This window comes from Zootoca vivipara, chromosome 2, assembly GCF_965207765.1.
Source record: "Zootoca vivipara chromosome 2, rZooViv2.hap1.1, whole genome shotgun sequence".
Taxonomy (NCBI): Eukaryota; Metazoa; Chordata; class Lepidosauria; order Squamata; family Lacertidae; genus Zootoca; species Zootoca vivipara.
Genome location: NC_142584.1, coordinates 69026208 through 69043845, shown reverse-complemented (window position 1 = coordinate 69043845; position 17638 = coordinate 69026208). Strand labels below are relative to the sequence as shown.

The 17638-nt window shown below is 43.3% G+C and overlaps 1 protein-coding gene across 12 annotated transcripts in view; it reads right to left on the bottom strand.

Annotated features, from left to right (window-relative positions):
- Positions 1-17638, bottom strand: part of LOC118080574 (acylamino-acid-releasing enzyme) — a 48280-nt gene that overhangs the window by 17622 nt on the left and 13020 nt on the right. For 4 of the 12 annotated variants that reach the window (XM_035106005.3, XM_060271544.2, XM_035106010.3 and 1 more), the window contains 12 exons: positions 16945-17066; positions 16510-16570; positions 16167-16261; positions 14434-14485; positions 12195-12283; positions 10762-10930; positions 9937-10023; positions 9542-9622; positions 8486-8574; positions 7516-7706; positions 7132-7234; positions 6489-6595 (listed from right to left, as the gene is read on the bottom strand). In XM_035106005.3, coding sequence (XP_034961896.1) covers positions 6489-6595; positions 7132-7234; positions 7516-7706; positions 8486-8574; positions 9542-9622; positions 9937-10023; positions 10762-10930; positions 12195-12283; positions 14434-14485; positions 16167-16261; positions 16510-16570; positions 16945-17066 — 1246 coding nt within the window. The remainder of the gene's footprint in view (positions 1-6488; positions 6596-7131; positions 7235-7515; positions 7707-8485; positions 8575-9541; positions 9623-9936; positions 10024-10761; positions 10931-12194; positions 12284-14433; positions 14486-16166; positions 16262-16509; positions 16571-16944; positions 17067-17638) is intronic. The other 8 variants (XM_088662158.1, XM_088662156.1, XM_035106006.3 and 5 more) reach the window with 5 other exon arrangements.

The window sequence follows — 17638 nt, the reverse complement described above, 5'->3', positions numbered from 1 at the left end:
AACTCAGAACAGATATTTGGTTCAATAGTGTGTTCAGTGGTGATGGCGATGTTCTCCCCTGCTCAGGCTATCCTCCTGGTGTTGGTTAATCCCAAACTCAAGCAGGCAGCTACCCAGATTCTTTCAAGAAGAAAGCCTTTAAAAATATCACAGGTATCTTAAATATCATGATTGTCATGTAGTTCGCCCTGGGTTGCTTTTTTTTGTTTTGTTTTTTTAAAGGCAAAGAGCTGACACTGCAGGGCATGGGGAAGCTGGACTGTGACTATTGTATGGTGACAAGGGGGCTTCAGTCCTTTGCTCCACACATTTCCAATCAGAATCACTCCAAATGCTTGCTGTTCCTAATGAAAGGAATACTCCTATTTCGGCGAATGGGTCTTCCCTCCAATTGATTCCAATAGGGAGCATGGTGGGGACAAAGCATTAAAGCCCCCCTTCCTTCCCTTGCTTCAGTTCCAATCAAGCACCCTCTGTACCAGCTCTTTCTTTCTTTCTTTCTTTCTTTCTTTCTTTCTTTCTTTCTTTCTTTCTTTCTTTCTTTCTTTCTTTCAAGCAAACCTAAAATTTAACCTGACCCTCAATAGCTCATCCACCTAAGAGAGAACTTTATCCAGCTAGCACTGGCTGACTGAATGATTCAATTACCCTGTGAATCTCGATCACTTTGTCATAGCATGGCATTTTAAACAAACTAATACTCTATATCTTTGAAATGATGCATAAGTAACAACACTGGGTCACTGTTTTCAAACTGTGTTTAATGCAAACTCACAACTGTGGACCTTTAGGTTTTTGACTATAGGGATACCAACAAATTGTTTTTGTAATACAGACATTGCAGCAATTGACACATATGAAAAGAAGAAACAGATGAAATGCTTGTATAGTCGTGATAATTCTATGTATTGCTTTGGACTTTAAAAAATAAATTTTTTAGCAAATGCTATGCCCACCTACTGTGTCCTTAACTTTTTATCTGCCTTCTGCTGCTAGCAGCTGCTCCCCCTTATAATACCCCTCCCCCCTTCTCTGCCTACACTTCTGTTCCATCGAGCTCCAACCACATTTCAGCAACAGTGGCATACTCCCGCATGTGACTCTACATCATATTCAACTGTACAAGATCCTATCAACATATATGTAAGCATGTTGTATACTTGGGGATAGCCTTTGCTGTTGTCCACAATTCTGAATAATCAGTATGCTTGAGCAGGGACTGGACCTTTTAGATAGTACTAACTTTTTGCTTTTGGTAAAAATTGGGCCACCTATGAACAAATAGTGAAGGAGATGGATAACCAATGAAAATTAAAACCTTATGGGGGAGTTGAAGGTTTTGTGAATGATTGGTTGCATTATCGTCAAATTAACGAAATGTTTAAAGATTATAAAAAGAAAAATGGATTTGGATATACAAAATCGAGATTTGAATTAACTGTTAAATAACAAAGTTAAAATATTATCCCAAATGTTTAAATTATTACTGGAGTGGCATTTGAAAGATGAAGAAGTTAAATCAGTTATGATACACTGGGCTAAAGATATTGGTCATAATATACAATTAGAAGATTGGGGAGAAAATATGGAAAGAGGGAATAAATTCACTTCCTGCAGTGCTTTAAAGGAAAATATAATGAAAATGATGTACAGAGATTTACATGCATTATAAAAGATTGTGTGTATAGGCAACAACTGCAGCAAGAATACTATTAGCCCAGCGATGGAAGCAAGAAGAACTACCAACAAAATAAGAGTGGCAGATGAAACTGATGGACTATGTCGAGTTGGTGAAATTAACTGGGAAAATTCGGAACCAGCAAGACCAGACTTTCCTGAAAGATTGGAAGAAATTTATGATATATTTGAAAGACAATTGTAATCAATTGACATCGCTTGCAGGGTTGCAAGAAGTTTTGTAAGCAGAATTATATGAGTTATTGCGAAAAAGGACTAAGAAGGAGTTTATTTAGGATTTGGATAACTATTAAAATAAAAAACAAAATCAGAAAGAAAGTTGGAAAACTATTAGTCGAGGTTGACATAAGTCCTAGGCTGTGATAGCCAAAGGTTTGTTATACTGTATAAGAGGGGATGTTATGTTTGGAAAACATGTGCAAAAACCTATCTATCTATCTATCTATCTATCTATCTATCTATCTATCTATCTATCTAGAGCAGGCATCCCCAAACTGCGGCCCTCCAGATGTTTTGGCCTACAACTCCCATGATCCCTAGCTAACAGGACCAGTGGTCAGGAATCATGGGGATTGTAGTCCAAAACATCTGGAGGGCCGAAGTTTGGGGATGCCTGATCTAGAGTATAGATGCATTTTTTATAAAAAAAAATTATGACAGAAGGGAATCCACACAAGGGAAGAAATGCATAGTTCGGATGTAGCATACAACCTTTACATCTTGATAGATGCTCCCCCTTTGTACACTATATCTGAAGCACAAAAAAGTAGAAGAAGCACAAGGCATTTGTTTGTGCGGCTTTCTGTCAGCAATTCTAATGATGTCTGAACTGCCCCTTTGGGGCAAAGCTCAGACATCGCTTTGTCTTCTGGCTACCCCAGGCGATCCTACAGCCTAGCTTAGGCATGGGAAAATAGGTCTGCTAAATCATGGGTGTTCCACAACCTACTTGTCTTTGTAGGAAGGAACCATATTGCTCTGCAGGATGAGATGTCAATAGATGGCCTCAGACACCAGTTATATTATCTGTGGACCATGTACTACATTCTGATGCCTGTGGATATAGGAAACTGATTGTATTAACAAGGGTGGTCGTTGTGTCACCCTTTCCATCACCCTTCTGTTTCCCTTCAGCTCTTCTGCTATAAAACGGAACACAGTCTTTAAAAAAAGATTTCCTCTAAACAGCTATGTCTGAGAAAGAACATACAATATTTGAAAGTTTGCAACCTACTTTGTAGGCATAATAGTGCAACTGAAAACGAACTACAGTATGGTTTCCGCTGTGTACTGCAGCTGCCATTTGGAATTTACGTAGGAATGCAACACATATGCATTTCAAGTTTAATAACATACCTAGACTATGCAACACTTCCACGCTATATAGTACATGCATACTTTGATTTTGCCCTTCACTACATCCATACTTTGATTTTGCCCTTTAACTGTTTCTTGTTACAGCATGTCAAGTAAAAAAAATGTAAAGTTCCTGAAGTATGTGCCTTATTATACCAATAAAAAACATACATCTTTTTTCCCAGTTCTGAACAAGTCTCTTAATTGTTTCCTTCCCTTCATTAACCCTTATATAACTTGTAAGCTTTCCCATTAAAGGTAAAGGTAAAGGGACCCCTGACCATTAGGTCCAGTCATGACCGACTCTGGGGTTGCGCGCTCATCTCGCATTATTGGCCGAGGGAACCGGCGTATAGTTTCCAGGTCATGTGGCCAGCATGACAAAGCCACTTCTGGCGAACCAGAGCAGCACACGGAAACGCCGTTTACCTTCCCGCTGTAGCGGTTCCTATTTATCTACTTGCACTTTGATGTGCTTTCGAACTGCTAGGTTGGCAGGAGCTGGGACCGAGCAACGGGAGCTCACCCCGCCACAGGGATTCAAACCGCTGACCTTCTGATCAGCAAGCCCTAGGCTCAGTGGTTTAACCCACAGAGCCACTGCCCATTAATAAATTTTCAATTCCCATTCAGTCCTGTTTGGTACCTGAGCCTTTCTCCTATATTTTGCATACCATGATTTTGCAGTACATAAGCATATATGACAGAGGTTGCCAACCTCTTTGGACCAGTTGAGCACATATTGAATTTTGAGAGTGCTGAGGGTGCTGTCACATGCATAACACAAAAAATAGTGTGGACAGCCATTGCTGCTCCCCCATCCCCCAGAATACCTCAAATTTATCATGGGAAGTCAGTGTGGAGTTACAGATCAAGAACCCTGTTTTATTCCATGCCAGCCCTAAACCAAAACCTAGGCTGCCATCCTGCACCTACTTACCTGGGAGTTAGCCCCATTAAACACAAGGAGAAATACTTCTGAATAAGACATGAACACCATTGTACTTTAAGCTAACTAAACAATTAATACTAAACAAGTGCCTGGACAACAGTTCCTGCACCTACAAAAATGTCTTAAGGTTCATTGCAATGTTTTGCATTTGCTATTTGAGGAGGGGCTTCTTTAACACCTAGCTTCACTTACTGTGTAGTAATATTTGCAGAAAATAACCTGATCTTGGACAAAATCAACACAGGAAAAATGCATCCTGGTTGATAGGGAAAGAGAGCAGGGCAAATAGTGGAGATTCCAAGCATTCAAAGGACTCCTAGAAAAACAGAGCAGGAAAGGTACACTAAAAGGGTGGGGGACACAGCAACTTTAGAACCCCAGCAATTCCTGCTGCCTGGTGCTCAATCAACTCACTTATCAATCACAGCTCTAACTTCAATAATTAGAAACAATGACAGGCAGGAGAAGCCAGCCTCACTCAATTTACAGAAATCATTTAGAAGGGTACACTCCCAGTTTGCTCCATAACTTCTTTCTAGGAGGGCTAGAGACATTCATTAAAACAAAAAGAAAAGCTCAGAGTCTTGGGATCTTTCTTGTAAGCACCAATTACAGCCTTTGCAGGTACCATGGTTCCTGTGGGCATTAGGCTGGCAACTCCACTATATGAAATAAATTCCTTTAGCTGTACATGGACTTTTTTTATCGGTTAGCAAAAGCAGAACAGATTATAAAATGTAGTTTCATCCAAGTTCCGCCCTGCCTTATATTGTTATTTATGTCAAAATGTCTTCACACAGCTACCATATAGAAAAGTAACTCTGAAATGTTTTCTTTTATCCTTCCATATCTTCTCTTAGTTCAATCCTTACTTCCCTTTGGTACTGATGCTTTGCAACCCAGCCACAGTTATTTATAGCTGAAGTTTTCCATAATGTGCTTCTAGCACTAACAGATTATCTTGTACCTGTCCATTTAGCCTCTTTTGCAATGCAAGTTAGATGCCAAAGCTAGTCTTTCCAGATACAGAGTTGTTCAACTTTAGATTTGTTACATATTGCATCATTTCCCCGATTTTACAATTTTAAAAGAAACTATGCCACACAGACATACAAAAAATGATCTTAAGGAGTATCCAAAGTGTGGACAATTGCTTAACTGAGTGAAAACTGATCAAAGTAGTAATAATATAGTGTACTTAGTACACCTTGCATAAAGGGAATTTCTCCCCTTTGACTGAAAGGGGAGATACTGTACTGAAGCACCAGCACCATCTACTGGTTAGCTTGCTGCTTCTCCTGATAAGAAATCTCATTTAGGCAGGACACAATGGGCAAAAGGAGGCAAGGATGGCATAGCTCAGGAGTCACCAGCCTTTTTGGTCCTCTGGGAACATTTGGATTTATGAGAGAATGCCATCAGCACCACCCCCTCCAGTTGTTCTTTTCTCTTTGTCACCTTCTCAAATCATTTCCCCTCACAACAGATGCGTGGACACACAAAGAGAGACTTTGCTTTCCTATGGGGTCTGGGTGAAAGTCAGATCCAGTAGAATTAAAGCTGATCCTCTAGAATTCCCAGGATGATCTGTGCATTGTATTTTCATGGTTCAGTCAATGCAGACATACACAACGATGCTGGTGATGCTTAAGAATAAATTATGTCATTTCAAGAGGATCAATTTTACAGTATCCAAAAACATGTGTGTACCTTTGCTCTCTTGCACTTAATTCTCTTTCTCTACTGACTCCTGCAGCACCCAATTTTCACCTCTCTGCCTCCTCCCTCCACCTGCCACCGCTTGCTCCACTGTCCTCCTCCTAGATTCCCACATTGCTTTCCTTCCTCTCCTTCTGCTTACCATTCATCTGCTCAGGTACTAGCCTGAGTCTAAGCATATACAGCTGAAGGAGAAAGTGAGAAGCATTACTCTTCTAGCTTCCCTATTCAATTCCATGTACTTTTCCAGAAGGGAGTGAAGGTAATCATTCTCACCACCTCAGATGAATGGGGCAGCAAACTGAGGAGGGGCTCAGAAGCTTCATGAACATCAAGTGGAAATGACTGAGGGTGGTATTCCACCAAGCCGGTGATTCCAAGTGTACTGTAGTCAAATATAGAGAAAACTTAATTCCCTGGTGTGTTCACTCTCCATATTTAAGAGAAGACCTTGGTCAAACATAAGGAACAACACTGAGGAGAAAATAGAGCAGTTATGCATATGCAATGTGAAAAGCTTGGAAGAAGGGTCCTGGCATGATTTGGGAACAGAAGGAATGCACAAGGAACACACACACTCCTCAAAGTATGCATGCTCTCAGATTTGGATTAGTTTTGCGAGAGACTTGTGTTCTACAAACACTGATTGTTTAATACATTCTGGAAGAGAGAATAGCTCAGCTATCAGGCATGGGATTCCGTTCAAGCAAAAGTGTGAAGATTGCTAACCCAAATATGTGGAAGGCAAAGGATGAGAACTCACCGCACAGGGGTACCTCTGGCTCGCAGCACACGATAATATTCCAGAGCTTGGTATGGAGACACTCGCCGGTCCCTAGCACCCACATACATCAATAATGGTGTGTGCACCTGTAGGAGAAGGAGTGTATGACCAACAAAAACAAGGCTCTGCTTCTCGCCTGGAGCCAAGTACCAAAATCTGCCTTTTCACTAAAGTAAAAAATAAAAATGCTGTGCCAAAACAATTAGAACCCTGCAACTATACAGACCATGCAAATGAAGCCAGTGGAACCTAGATGCCTATTTGGCTTCTGCTATTTATAGATATAGTCAAGGGCATCCCTGTTGCCATTAAGGACATTGAGATTATGCACACACACCAGAAATCTATTTAGCTTTTCTTCTGACTGCTCAAATATCAGGAAGCATTTTTCACGTACAGTCAAGTCTGTCTTCAGCCATAAGGGTTCTCAGGAGGATGCTGAATTCTATGCTGCAAAGGCAGATTAAGCAACAGTACAGTTTTGGTGCCAAACTGGGGCAATACACAGAGCCCTACATATGGCACAAAGGGTGGGTTGGGGGGGGGCGACCCAACAAAAAACGGCACCTGCTCGAGGGACACGTGCTACATCCAATGAACAGTTCTACTAGCTGTCTCTTACCTTTGCAGCATGAATTATAGGGGAGCAGAGCAGCATGGCAGTCAGGTCTTCCTCAGCAGGAATCCTCTCAAAGCAGTATGGCAGACCTAGCACTGCATACCTCCTATGGAAATGATGCAGTCGGTTAGCATCATGCCCTCAATCCTGAGCTCTACCAAGGAGCCAAACAGAAAACTATTTTCAGATAGCTGTAGAAGTGGCCTTGCTGAGTCAGAGAAGGCAATGGCAATGGGGTCAGAGAAGAAGAGAGGGTGAATGCAACCTGAAGAGAGAGGATTAGGGAGACTGGCTCAAACTGACACAGGAAGGGGACATGGCAGAGAGATGGGTGAATGAAAATGGCTTGGGCAAGGCAGAAAAAAATGAAGAAGTTAAGTTCCTTACCAGTCAGGGATGTCAGAGGTCCCCAGTAGAGTGGCCATGTTGATGACAGGGCTTCTGACTACACAGGCTTTGCACATCTCTGGGTATCGGGCAATCAAATGGCAGCAGACAAAGCCACCGTGAGACCCTCCCAGCAAAGCAATTCTATCTGGGTCCAGAGGTTCTGTCCGTAATGCCAAATTCACTGCCAGCTGCCAGAGCCAAAATAAGTGGAAGTCAGGTATGTTTGCAGGGACTGGTGCAAGCCTCTTTCCAAAAAGGCTCAACCAACAGGGGTTGAGGCAGCCCTCAATCCTGAGCCTGTACTCTATCATATCCACTCTCGCATGTGACTCCCTGGCCCCACCTGACCTCATCCCCCAAAGCTCAGTGAACATCAACTGATTGCACAAGGCAGAGGGTGGCTTCTTGAGGGAGGCTGGCCTGGCAGAGAGATGCGTACAGATATCTCTGCATGGAGCTGTCCCATTAGTGCACCTGGGCTCAAGATCCAGGGGTTCTGCTGTTCAAAAACATATCTCACACTTGACCAAGGAGATCTATGCCATCATTCAAGCTGGCAGGTATGACCTTTCACAAGTTGCTGAGATGAAAGGGCGAAAGGGGCTGAACAGAAGGAACAATCTTCATGTGTGCAGAGCCTATAGATAATTTTAGGTGGGCTTTGTGATTACCTCTCTTTCCCACCCCATAGCATGGTGCAGGGAGCCCATTCAATGACCCTGCCACTACATGCTGAACTCCTAACCCCTCATCCTTCAGTAAGCTGTAGCAGTCCATGGTGTTGGGAAGCCAGGACAGCGACAGAGCCCCACCCATGCAGCCCCACCAGCTGCTAAAGGGGAAATGGGTTGCCTGCTATTATAAGCAGGGCAAACTGATACTCAGTGCCATTATCATCCTTTGTGTTTTTTATCATCAAAGCTTGCCCTTACCCCAGGGAATGGAGGAAGAAAGGAAAGGGGCTGACCTTAGTGTCCTCCACATCTTGCACTCCCACACGGGAGATTAGAGACTCGATGCTGGCTTGCCCAAAGCCCAGGGAACCCCTGTAATTCACTGCCCAGGAAAAAGGCAAAGCAAAGTGTGAGTGGTTGTGGCCTCAAGGGATGTTTCCTGCTCCCCTGGGGTGTGCTTGGCACAGTGAACATGCAGCGCAGGGAACACTTATGTCTGAGTATGAAACTGTTACAAACCACATGCAAGACAATATCCTGCTTTCAATTTCCTATGGCACAGTTACTGGATATTGTTGTCATGTTGGTCCAGTTTAGACATAATGTTGCCATTGCAATAAACTGATTTGTTGGAATGGAAACAAGTTTCTCTACTCCTGGCACATGTCTGGCTTGAGAGCAGATTTCCTGATTTCCAGGTAAATCACAGTTCGCCACCATATTTGAACCAGGAAACTGGCTTAAGTGCTGCCTAGAAACTGAATTACAAGCCACAGCCTGGGTTGCAGAGTACATAAAATTCTGCCTCTGCAAACCCTTAGCTTTAGGTCAAATGAGGCTCTATTGTCTTCTCACACACATAAAACCCCTTCAGGGCCATTTGACAGTGAATTTCTTGTTCCGTTTCCCAACTTCTGCTAGGACACACCAAGACAATCTCACCCTCTTTTTGTCACAATGCATACTAAACTTGCTGAGGTGTTTCCCAAGCAGAGTCATTTCTCAAGCAGTAAGAATGAATCAGAAAAGGGCTAAGTTTAACCCAGCTCTGCAGAACTGGAAATAACTTATTGGCTTGTTCATGGCATTTTCTCTCTCAAGGTGGGGGGTGGGGGTGGGAGGGCTGAGAGGAAATTGAAAATCTGAGGACATCCTTCAAGAAGTCAAATGGCTATTCTTTTTCAGCAAGGCATCCTTCTCCCAGCCAATACACAGCTGTACACCGAATTGTTAGACACACAGTAAAATGCATGTGCTGACTCTCTCGCCAAGCCCTCAGGAGCGGCAGCAAGGAGTGTACATGGATGGATGGGTGGGTGGGTGGGAGACAGGGGTTTTCTGGCACTCACCCATGAGCACAGCAAAACCCAACTGGCAGAGACTTGCCATTTTAGGACGCCAACAAGCATCAAATACAGCATGCGGCCCACCTGGAAACAGAATGTCAGCTTTAAAGGACATCTCCCAATTTGGGGAAAGAGTTCAGAGAAGTCAAGTCACCTGTCATATACCCTCCTTCACAATCAGCAGCTGAGAAATTTATGTTTAGGAAATAAGAAAATAGGCAATAGGTTGGAAATGCCCTCTTTACATTTCAGAATTGAGTCTTAAGATTTCTGCTCTCATAGGGGAAAATGTAAAATGATCACCCTGGATAGGGTCCTAACAGAACAACGAGAAGGAAGCAAAGAAGGATGGGGCCAGCTGTCAGGGCAGGCAGCAGAAAAGAGCTGTGGTGACTTACCATGTGGAGAAACAATAAGGGGAAATGTTTCTTCTCCTCGTTTGTTCCCTTGAGGAGTCAGCAACAGGGCTTCAAATGCCTGGCCAGCTGCAAAAAAAAAAGCCACACGTTAGCTGTTTGCTGCTGAGTGCCATTTTTCAAACTTCACTACCCTGGGGGAGTGAGCCTGCAACCCCAGGGTTTTACAGGCACCCCACTCCTCCACCTAGCACCTCCTCCAAATGCAAAAGGAGGCCTTAAGACAGGAACCCCCAAACTCGGCCCTCCAGATGTTTTGGGACTACAACTCCCATCATCCCTAGCTAAGAGGACCAGTGGTCATGGATGATGGGAACTGTAGTCCCAAAACATTTGGAGGGCCGGAGTTTGGGGGTGCCTGCCTTAAGACTTTAACTTACGTTATGAGGGACCATCAGTGCAATGTCCTTCCCCATTTTCCTCTGCAGCTCAAACATTACAGTGACACTATGGATGAGGAATCCAGGCTACCCAATGCTGAACTCTTTCATTCCATTTATCCTATTTAACTCTATTTGGGCTGTCCTAACACTCAGGGCAAGGTGATGAATCTATCCCCCATTTCTACTCCAAGCTCAGATTACTCTTTAGTTAGATTTTTTAAGAAAACAAACCAACCACAAAATGAATTAATGAAGAATGCACCTCACCTATGCAGGAGCCCTCACCATTCCCATAAGCCAGGCTGTCCCCCTACAAACTGTACTTACGCCAGACAGTCAAACCTAGTCCCACTTAAGACAAACTTACTGCATAAGTCAGAGTAAAGCACAGCCAACAGTGTGTGAGAGAGAGTGAGACTAGCACCTGGCCTGAAGCTCCCTGTTCCTGCATCCTTACTGTATTGGTTGTCCTCAGTCACAGGAGGATGTACTGTGAGAATCTTCCATTCCATATCTGGCAGTACAGACGCTTCCTCCACACTCGTCCACTGCAGTTCCAGCTCACATCCTGCAGGGGGAAGCACTCCCACCTTCTGCGAAGCAGGTAGAATAGTTTGTCACTTAACCTGAAGGACCAAACAGTGTGCTACACAAGATCTCTTAGCGTTGCAAGTAGCCTATATAGCACTAGCTTTGTTCTCAAATCTCTATCTTTGATGGAGTCTGCATTTGTTGCAATCCACAAGGGAATTTACGCTAAGGGAATTGTTTCACTACAGATGTATTCAACAGACATGCCAAACCGTGGTTTGTAAGTGCAAATCATGGCTTGTTTTATGGCTGAACTTATATTATTTCAAAAATCAGTGTTTGTGATAAGCTGCCAAACCAAGATATCAAACCATAGTTTGCTGTGTTATGTCAGAATTCATAAACTTCAATTATGGATGTTGCTCTACCTCTGGAGTCAATTGTTTCAAGGAGAAATTAGTGCTGAGCAAAAGGAAAACTAAAGAAAACAAGCAGCTCAAAACCATGGTTTGCCTATGGTGTCTTAACTACAATTAGCACAAACCATGGATGAGCTTTTATTCCGAGCACAAGGTTGATGGGCTCCAGGGCTTGGGCTGAGATTTCTTTCTGAAGGTATTCCTGAGATGACATTGCTTACTGTTTCTGTGTTGCTACAATGTAATGCTAAACCACAATTTGTTCAACAAACCACATATCATCTCACCTACGAGCAAACAATCCACAGCTTTTTAAAGCTTGGTTTGTTTTCCAGCTGTTCTTCCCTCAATTCCTCTGTAGCCCGTTCAGCATATGGGTGAAGTGGCCAAATAAACCATGGTTAAGCAAGGCTGGTGAATTTGGACATAGCACCAACCACAGATAAAACAAACCATTACCCATAAGCCAGAAATAAACCTTGGTTTCACATTGTGATTTGCTGCTAGCAAACAAACCATGGCTCAGTGTTAACTAGGCCAGTGAAAACCAGGAATGAGAAACCAATGACCCTTCATATGTTGTTGGAGTGCAAATCCCAGCATCCCTGATAACTGGCCATGCTGGCTGGGGCTGACGGGAGTTTGAGTCCAACAACATCTGGAGGGCTACAGAGGCATATCTGTGGTTTGAACAAAGCTAAATAGTCACCCTAAAGAAACATTCACATTGGGGTTTTTGGCTACAGCCTTGCTAAATATTCACATCCAAGCATTATGAAAAAGAGCACAGCATAAAAGCTCACTCCAGCAACTGCCAATTTTATCAGGTTCCCCCGGAAATAATGGGGAGGGGGTTAAAGGGTGAAGCAAGCAACCCACACCTTGATCTGCAAGGTAAGTTTCTTACCAGGCTTGGAGGGCAATTGGGAGATGAGCAGCTCACCACCAGGAGATCCTCCTGAATTCCCAGCAGGGTCCAGCTACCTTCTGGAGTGCCTAGGAAGAGTTACAGAGAATACTGCTTAGGAGTTATTGGGGCTGTCAGTGACTCAACAGGTCAGTTATGACTTGGGAAGGAGGGGAAAGGGGGGAGGAAAGAAAGCACCTGGCTTTGAGAGAAAACGTCTCCCTGCTACACTGCTCTTTGCTTTTTTAAGGGGGGAAAGAGAATAGAGTGGGTAGGAAGGCAAATCTTAAAAACTGTACAGTAGTATAAACACTGCCAACTGGTAAACACTGGCCTGCGAGCGCTCCGATTGGAGAACAGCCTTTACCAAAGGTGTCATGGGCTTTGAAGACACTCGAAGTCAGGACGAAAGGGAGAAACATGATAAGAGGAAGGCATGTTTGGCAAACTCTCACCATGATCAACTCCCGCCCAGAAACCTATGTCCCTGGTGTGGAATGACATGTGGATCCAGAATTGGCCTCCACAGTCACTTACAGACTCACTGTTTAAACAGTGTTTATGGAAGACAATCTTACTCGGCTACGAGCGATCGCCAAAGAAAAAACAAAAGGAGGATGGTGCTCTTTCCCTGGAGAGGGGGTGGGCATAATCCTCAAAAATGAAATAAAATTGAGATATTAAAATGCAAGTGTTCACACAGGGAAGGGGGAAAGAGGAGAACTGGTTTTATTGATGAGATTAGATGAGCAGTTGCATACCCAAGTAATACTGGGGAGCAAGGAGCAGCTACTAACATTTAACAGGAACCATGTTCTGAATGGAGCAAGTGATGAAAGGCCCAACTCTCTGAAAGATTCCCCTGGGAGCTGAAGCATAAGCAAAGAAGCCTAGTCAAGGACCACAGAATTCCTCAGGGGCACATTTGTATCCAATCTCAGTGGGACCCCACACTGGGATCATAATCTCAATGGAAAACATCTAAGTGCCACACAATTAATGGGTTACAACTACAGATGTAACGGAAGGCTGGCTGCCTTATAGGAGAATAAGAAAGCAAGCAGCTACTCAGGAGGCTTTTGGGCCCCAGCAAGGAATGATGCGAAATGTAGCCGAGGCCAGTTCTGTACACATATAGAAAATGTGTACACAATGAACAGAAGTAGTAGCCGAGCACCAATATTCTAGCTTCATTCGCCTCAAAAAAAAGACCTCTTATAAAGCAAGGGAATGCAAGTAAGCACACAGAAAGCGGAAGAGCTTGTGTGGCGGATTTGAAACTGTTATGTTATGTTTTTGTTTCGCAACCGACCTATTGAAGGGTTAACCCAGACTCCTGGTTAACTGGCAGCAACATTCCATGGGAGGCGTGGCCTGCATGGGGTTTAAATGAAAAGGGGAACTGTTATGTCAGTTGGCGGTTGGGGGTTTTTTGTGTGGGAGCTTGGGTGGTTGTGGAGAAGGTAGATTTTAGAGTAGATGAAGTAGTGGATAGGTATTCTGTTATTTGATTACCAAGAACGTTATCTGTGAAATTAAGTTTGTACCAATGTTACCAGAAAGCAACCATTAAGATTCAAGCCAATAAATATCCATCTTTAAAGTGTCACATTAGTAATAGTCTATTTCATTTTCCAGCTAAGGTACCCAGGAACCCAGGTGGTGGGGAACTCTTTTAAACTGTCAAAACTGCCTTTTAGAGGAGAAAGGTTAGTTTGTGGCTGAGAGTGCACCAAGAAAGGGGGGGGGGCTAAAGGAGGAGACAGGTTCTGAGTGATAATAAAGTTACCTCAGGAAGGAGGCTAGCTTTACAGTAAGGGAGGTTCTAGTGAAGGGAAACCCTTATCTGAGCGCACATAGGAACAGTCTTATTTATAGCCCCAAGTCTATATAGGTACCTGGTCACATTTAGGCTGGAAGATGACTCTCTTTTATTTTTGAAAACCCACAAGTGCTAGAGGGTTTAAAGAAAGGCTAGAGGGATAAGTGGGAGGTTTTATTTACCTCAGAAATCCCTGCTAGTTCTTTTAATAATTGAGAGGTCAGAGTTATAAGACGGAAAGTGAGAGGGACTTTCGTCGCAGCTTGGTTGTCGCCTTCTAGAGCCTTCCTCTTCCCCGAGATCTCGGAAATGGGCAGAAATACAGGATATGGGAGACTTCTCAATTAAGGTGCCTGGTCTTTGAGGACAGATCTCAGCAAACACAATACGACTTTGCAAGCTAAGACTTGATTGTACCTTCTGTAACAGCCTTCACACTCCCTAGCTCAGTATCCACAACCAGCAGCTCCTGCAAGAGATAGTAAAGGAAGGAAAGTGAGGGCTGGGAAAATGCCTGCTCTGTTACAAGAGCCCATGGAAACTTAATACAGTGGTACCTTGGTTTGTGAACAGTCTGGTTTGCTTTGGATTACAAACTCGGAAGTGCGTGTCCCGGTTTGCGAACTTTTTTTGGATTACAACCCATTTTTGGGAGGATTACGAACACATTTTTTTGGGAGGCCCCAATGGTGAAAGCGCACCTTAAGTTACAACCTGTTTTGGCTTACGAATGGACGTCTGGAACGGATTATGGTTGTAAACTAGGTGTAATGGAAAAAGCTTTTTCTCTATCTTTCCTCTCTGCCACATACATCATCTCAGAGAAGATACAGTGTTCCCCATTTTTGGAAAACTGGCCACCTACCATGAAGGCTCCTGTCAGTGGGTGTGCAAGAACCCTCCAAATAACAATGTGTTAACCCAGTCACCAAATGCAGGGATACATGATCAAACTTTGCACTAACTAGCAAGGTTAGTATCCCCAGTTCTGTATCCCCATGGAGAGTAAGCACAGAGAACAAGAAAGGCAGAGAACATCATTCTGAGGCAGGAACAACGCAGATTGGAACCACAGTATGTCCAAAACCTATTGTATAATCCTGGGGGGAGATGTGCTGTAGCCACTTGAAGAAATGTAACACTCCAAATAGTGTTAACTCCAACTTCCATCAGCCCCAGCTAGCATGGCCAATACAGTGGAAACTTGGTCCTTGAACTTAATCCGTTCCAGAAGTCCATTCGACTCCTGAAACCGTTTGAAAACCAAGGCGTAGCTTCCGATTGGCTGCAGGAGCTTCCTGCACTCAAGCGGAATCTGCGTTGGACGTTCGGCTTCCGGAAAATGTTCAAAACCCGGAACAGGTTTTCGGCGTCCGGGAGACGATTTGTTCGTCAACTCAGCCGTTCGAGAACCAAGGGATGATTGTATTCAGGGATGATGGGAGTCCAGCAGCATATGGAGGACACAACCTTTGCTGCCTCTGAAGCAATCCAAACTAGAGAAAGACATGGGGCTCAGTTCCTAGGCAAGACAGGGAAGGAACTGGGGAGGACCCTCAGGAACAGGCAATTTAGTTCCAAGTTCGATCCCATGCTCCTGTCTGTCTAAGGCAGTGAGGGAAGTAAAGCCACTGCGGCCTTGAGGCCTCCTGTATGACAGCTTCTCAATCACAGTTTATTCATCTCTGATTTCCAACAGATACTTTTTACACCCTTATGAGCCTTTTCAGGGTCAGTACACATGGTTGACGTTCCCCAGCTGTAATTAAAGCTTGGCTCTTACATTTCTGAAATGTGTTGTCAGAGTGGCAAAAGTGCTTTATTAGGACATGGAGAAGCCAAGATCAAATCCCGGCTTAAATACAAAGCTCACTGAACAGGTCATGACAGTATTTAAACCTAACCAACATCATAGGGGTTGTTGTGAGTCTTAAAGCTCTGTTCTGAGGTTATTGGTGGAATACAAATGTATGAAAACACACACACACACACACACTTTCTATAAAGTCAATTGTTTTGCATTCACACTGAACATCTTCTTATATATCCTGCAAATTCTCAGGAATGGCAGAAAGCTTTAACAGATTTGCAAACTTTTGTTGGCACACCATCTTCACACCCCAAAGTCTTCCCTTCTGGTCTCAGCATACCTTCCTACTCCTTTGAGGAGTGCTAAGCAGGACTCTATGGTTGTCAGCAGCCCAACAAAGCAGAGGTAGTGCCCCTGAGTAAATCCCAAAAAAACCTGAAACGGGAGAAAACATGGCTGAAGTCTGGAGCTTTGGAGAAATGTTGGAGAACAGCATCAAACAGATATTATAAAAAGACACTGCATGGAATACGGTGTATATGGAGGCATATGGCTGACTGCAGGACTCTCCATTTTGGAGTAACAAAAGGAGCTGGGTAGTAGGACATGTATGAACTAAAGAGGCAAGGGGGTAAAAAAGCAGCTCTAATTTTGCATGCTCAACCTCTGAAATTGAGACTTACCAGATGTGGCAGCCCTGACTACGTCCACCACTGTAGATGTGAGCTTAGTTTGCCAATTGAGCTAAGCAGGAGAAAAAAAAATCAGGCAAGGAATACAAAGCAACAAACTTCACACTCTTCCTCTACTGCATCCCACAGACCAGTTGCTCTGCATCTTTTCAGTAGCCGATTCCAAGCTAATCTCCCTTCCAGCATCTTTCAATAAATGCTAAATTCTACAATGTTTTAATTCTGCAATCAGAATTAGTTGCATTTAAGAACTGTATCATTTTAACCTTTTATAATAAGGCCATGCCAACTCAGCTTTTCTACTCTCTAAATGTTTTTTTGTTGCATACTGATTTCAAATTCCACAGTTCCTTTGCTATTATGACCTGCCTGCACCCACAGTCCCTTCTCTTCCAATCAGCTACCTACCAGAAGTGCCACACTTACCATCTGTAGCTTCAAACACTGGCGATGAGGCCCAAATACAGGGCACTCAAGGTAAAGCAGGCGAGTTCCGTCAGGGCTGAGCCGGGGAGAGGAAACAGCCTCAGAATCTGAGGACAGCAACTCTGCAACCACAGACACAATGCAGTACCAGGGCATGCAGACTCATCAAAGTGGAGTTACAGATGCAAAGAATACTTTAATCTCATAAAGGCAACTGGCCAAAAGTCCCCAGGTGATGAAATTAGAAAAACATTAACAGTGGACAATCTGAATTCCTTTTCTGAAAAGTCCCTATAAATTTACGTCTGAGACAACGTTTCTTTACTCACAGTTTGAAAAAAATAAAACATATAAGAAAGGAGCAATAGTGACTGAATAAACTATGGACATCTTTGGAAAGCAAAGTAAATTTGAAACAAGTAACCTGTAAAGGCAGTGCCAGATTTACGTATAAGCTAAACAAGCTATAGCTTAGGGCCCCACTCTCTTGGGGGGGGCCCAAAAAAAATTAAAGAAAAAAATCTGGATGTACATTTCCAAAATATAAGATTAAAATAAAATAAAACTTACATACAGCAACAGTGTTTTGTATTGTGTATGGACATATTAGATCCATAAATTACTATATAGCATATATTCAACACAAAAAACAGTGACAATTTGTTGTTGACAAAGGACAGCTGGACATATAAAG